At 31.9% G+C, this 3,600-nt stretch overlaps 1 protein-coding gene across 1 annotated transcript; it reads left to right on the plus strand.

Moving 5' to 3' along the window:
* The first annotated feature begins 524 nt into the window (after positions 1–524).
* LOC129943051 (uncharacterized) lies at positions 525–1,142 on the plus strand. Its single transcript, XM_056052260.1, has 2 exons — positions 525–700; positions 755–1,142. The coding sequence occupies exons 1-2, from the start codon at positions 525–527 to the stop codon at positions 1,140–1,142; spliced, it is 564 nt and encodes a 187-aa protein (XP_055908235.1).
* Positions 1,143–3,600: the final 2,458 nt, after the last annotated feature.

Here is a 3,600-nt window from a genome sequence, read left to right on the forward strand (position 1 = left end):
TATTAATTTATTACATAAATTGAGAATTCGTGAATGAACAAAAAAAAAATAAAAAAAAAACAAAATATAAAATAAACTTTTAGTGAGAGTTTATAATATAAAATATAACAAAAATAAAATAATATAAAATAAAAGAAAAAAACAAACAAAAGTGAGGAAGAAAATTAAAATATGTTTTCAAGGGGAAATAAAAATAATTTTTTCTTTAATATAAATTATTTTGTTTAAATTGAAAAGAAGAATTTTCATTTAATATTGCTCTTATTTACTTGACTTAGGCCCGTTTGCTGATACGACTCATAACTATTTAAGTTCCACATAAGTTACTAAGTTGTGCTTAATGGTTTGTACAGAACTCAAAGTTTGACATAAATGAACCTAAGTGAAACTTATTTTATGTGGAAGATATAGTAGGGCATAAAACCTTAAGTTTCACTTAGGAGATTATGTTGTGTGTTGACATTTCAGTAAATTGTAGTGCCAAAAAAGTAGTTCTTTGTTCAAACTAAAATAAAATAATAACAATGAATTTTGAATTGGCCGATTTGCTGGAAGATGATGTGGAGGTCCTTGAATTGATTGAAGTTGGTGTTCCCCGTCAGGTTTACGATAGGAATGAGTACTTTTTTAGTTTCGATGAAAAGATGGCTATCCATGTATTAGAACAAATCGAGAAGGACCTAGAACGACCTTATAACCGGTTTGATACATGACTTTTATTACAAATCGTTGAACAAAATTGTCCGTCTTCCAGAAATAATTCAATTCCACCCATAAACCAGCTATTGGTAGCTCTACGATTCTTTGCTACAGGCAATCATCTTTTAAGTATTGCTGATTTTGGAGGGATGCATGTTTCAACTGTTTCAAGAATAGTTTCAAGAGTTCCCACAGGAATTGCAAAGCTGTATAGGAAATATATTAAAATTCCATCTACATCATCAGAAGTTTCACAGGTTAAAAGGGATTTTTTTGATATAGCATCTTTTCCTTCTGTTATTGGTGCTGTTGACGGAACACATGTTAAAATTCAGTCTCCAGGTATGATAAAATATGGTTTCATTTCACACGAAATTCAAAATTTGTCTCAGGGGGGTCCGATGCAGAAATATTTAGGAATAGAAAAAGCAATTTTTCAATAAATGTACAGGGAGTATGTACTGCAAAAATGGTGTTTACTGATGTGGTTGCAAGGTGGCCTGGTTCTGCTCATGATGCTACAATTTTTAATAGCAGTAAAATAAGAGCCAAGATGGAAAGTCCATATTTTACTGATTGCGTTATTCTGGGTAAAAAAATTGGTTATAATGATTTCATAGTATATGCAGTATAACTTTACCGCAGGTGATTCCGCTTACCCACAAAAACCATATTTGATGACACCATTGCTCAGTCCCCGTGACACGGCAGAACAACTTTATAATGAGTCTCAAATACGAACAAGAGGTCCTATAGAAAAATCCTTTGGAATATTGAAAAGACGGTTTCCTGTACTGGCATACGGCTGTCGTCTACAATTAAAGACGACATTGATAATTATTGTGGCAACATGTGTTTTGCACAACATACTTCGATATAATGGTGTGTTATTAGAACCCCCTGAAAGCGTAGATTTTGACCCAGAAGACATTCAAAACGCAATTAATTCAGAAGAGATCTCGTGCACTAATATTTCGCAGAATGGAAACGATAACCAAACTTAATCGAACGGCGGGATGCAAAAACGCAAAGACCTGATAAACAACTATTTCAGAAGGTTGTAAAATCGTTTATTAACATAACAAACAAAATAAAATACCTACATGCAATTCTTGCAAAAAACAAAAACATAAATTTCATTTTAAAACAAAATAAAAATTAAAGAAATATGAATTATGTACCCTTGGAATTACATATCCATAGGTATAAGAATTTTTTTTGAGAATGTAGTATTAAAATGTTTATTATTTGGGATTAAGGTTTCCCAAGTCCTTAAGGATACTACATGTCTCACACATTCTGAACGAATCACTTTTGATTTTTTAAGAAATTCTGTCTTTATTTCTATATCCAATTCCAAAGAACGTTTTCTTAACTCGTGTTCAATAGAGGCTGTATATTATTTTTGCGTCGCTTCCTCTTTTTGGGTATCATATTGAAGCTTAGCAAGCTCAATTTTTATGTCCGATAGCTGTGAATATTGCTCCGTTATTTTGCTGCTAGGTAATGTTGAAGCAACTGGTCTGCGCCTTCCACACCAGTTACTTTTATTTTCTGTTTTTGTGGTTGAATTGTCAAACTGCTTTTTAAATCCTTTGGACATAAGAATGCTAGTTTTTGGGCTATTGTCATCAATATTTTCATAAATAACTTCCTGCTCATCAAATATATTCTCATGACTTCTCTTTAATTTTGGATGTATCGGGTTTCTCAATTGACTAGGTTTGTATTTTCCCCAATCCTTAATTGGTTCATCATCCTGCCTTTCTTTAATCTGTAAATTCAAAAAATACATACATAATAAAGTTAATAAAAACCAACAAAATATTCTTCTTACAATGTTTGTACTGGTTCCGGGTTCATTTTCGAACAACTCATCTGCACCATCACCATCACAAATGTTTTCATATCCAGTTATTGTTTTTGGATTCATAATGGATATGGCAAGATCAAAGTTTTCATCGCGTACGTTTATGGCCTTGCCACCTCCAGTCTGAATTCTGGACATTTTTTCGTCTGCGGCCACCTTCCTAATTTCTTTTTTATAGCCTTGGTAAAATGTTTCTTTTTTCTTCCACGTAACTCCATCTGTTTTTTTATTTTCAATTATTGCTTTTTCTTCATAAGCACATTCTAAAAGTGTTCGCTTTTCTTTTAGAGAAAAATTGGGATTTCTTGCCCTTTTTTTGTCAGCCATTATTAATAACTTTTGAACAAACACAAAGCGTCTTACCGTCATAAATTTACCGTTTTTGAAATATCACACATACGTTTACACAATTTGAATTTTTTGACATTTTACATCTAAGCGAAGTTAGCTACGTTTCATTTTATGTGTAACTCAGTAAAGTGGAACATACAAATTTTCTGACAACCAAAAATAAATTATGTTATACTTAGAATTTAAGATGTACTTAGTTATGGCACACATTTAAGAAGAGTATCAGCAAACGGGCCTAATACCCCTATTACCATTGGCGAGCCGAATAAATAAACGTGTAAGTTTGAGAAATTTATATTACCGTTGTCAAATTGAGAACCGTTGATTCGACTTAAATGGCATATATTTTTCGAAGTTTGATCTCACTCTATTGTCGCTATCGAACGTTCGTTGATTTGAACATCATTCGTGTTATTATTTGTTGAACGTTAAAATTGTGTGAGAAAAGGTCGAAGCTTATGTAAAATAAATGTCGGGAAATAAAACAATGTAAGTTCATATGTATATTTCATTTCTTTTATAAAATAACATAAATCAATGCGTTTTTATTCAGCTGCAAGAGAACTAATAAAAATCAGTACGAACAGTTAGGACCAATTTGTTAAAACCCTCAATTCACTTGAGCCACCTACTCGCGGCGGAAAAGAAAAATTACTGAACGACGAAATAAAAATATAAAT

This window comes from Eupeodes corollae, chromosome 1 (genome assembly GCF_945859685.1).
Source record: "Eupeodes corollae chromosome 1, idEupCoro1.1, whole genome shotgun sequence".
NCBI classification, from domain to species: Eukaryota; Metazoa; Arthropoda; class Insecta; order Diptera; family Syrphidae; genus Eupeodes; species Eupeodes corollae.

Bases quoted from the DNA above. Each gene is read 5' to 3' on its own strand.
- LOC129943051 (XM_056052260.1), top strand. From the start codon at position 525: ATGAATTTTGAATTGGCCGATTTGCTGGAAGATGATGTGGAGGTCCTT. The intron at 701-754 runs GTTTGATACATG...TCCGTCTTCCAG, and splicing joins CTAGAACGACCTTATAACCG to AAATAATTCAATTCCACCCA.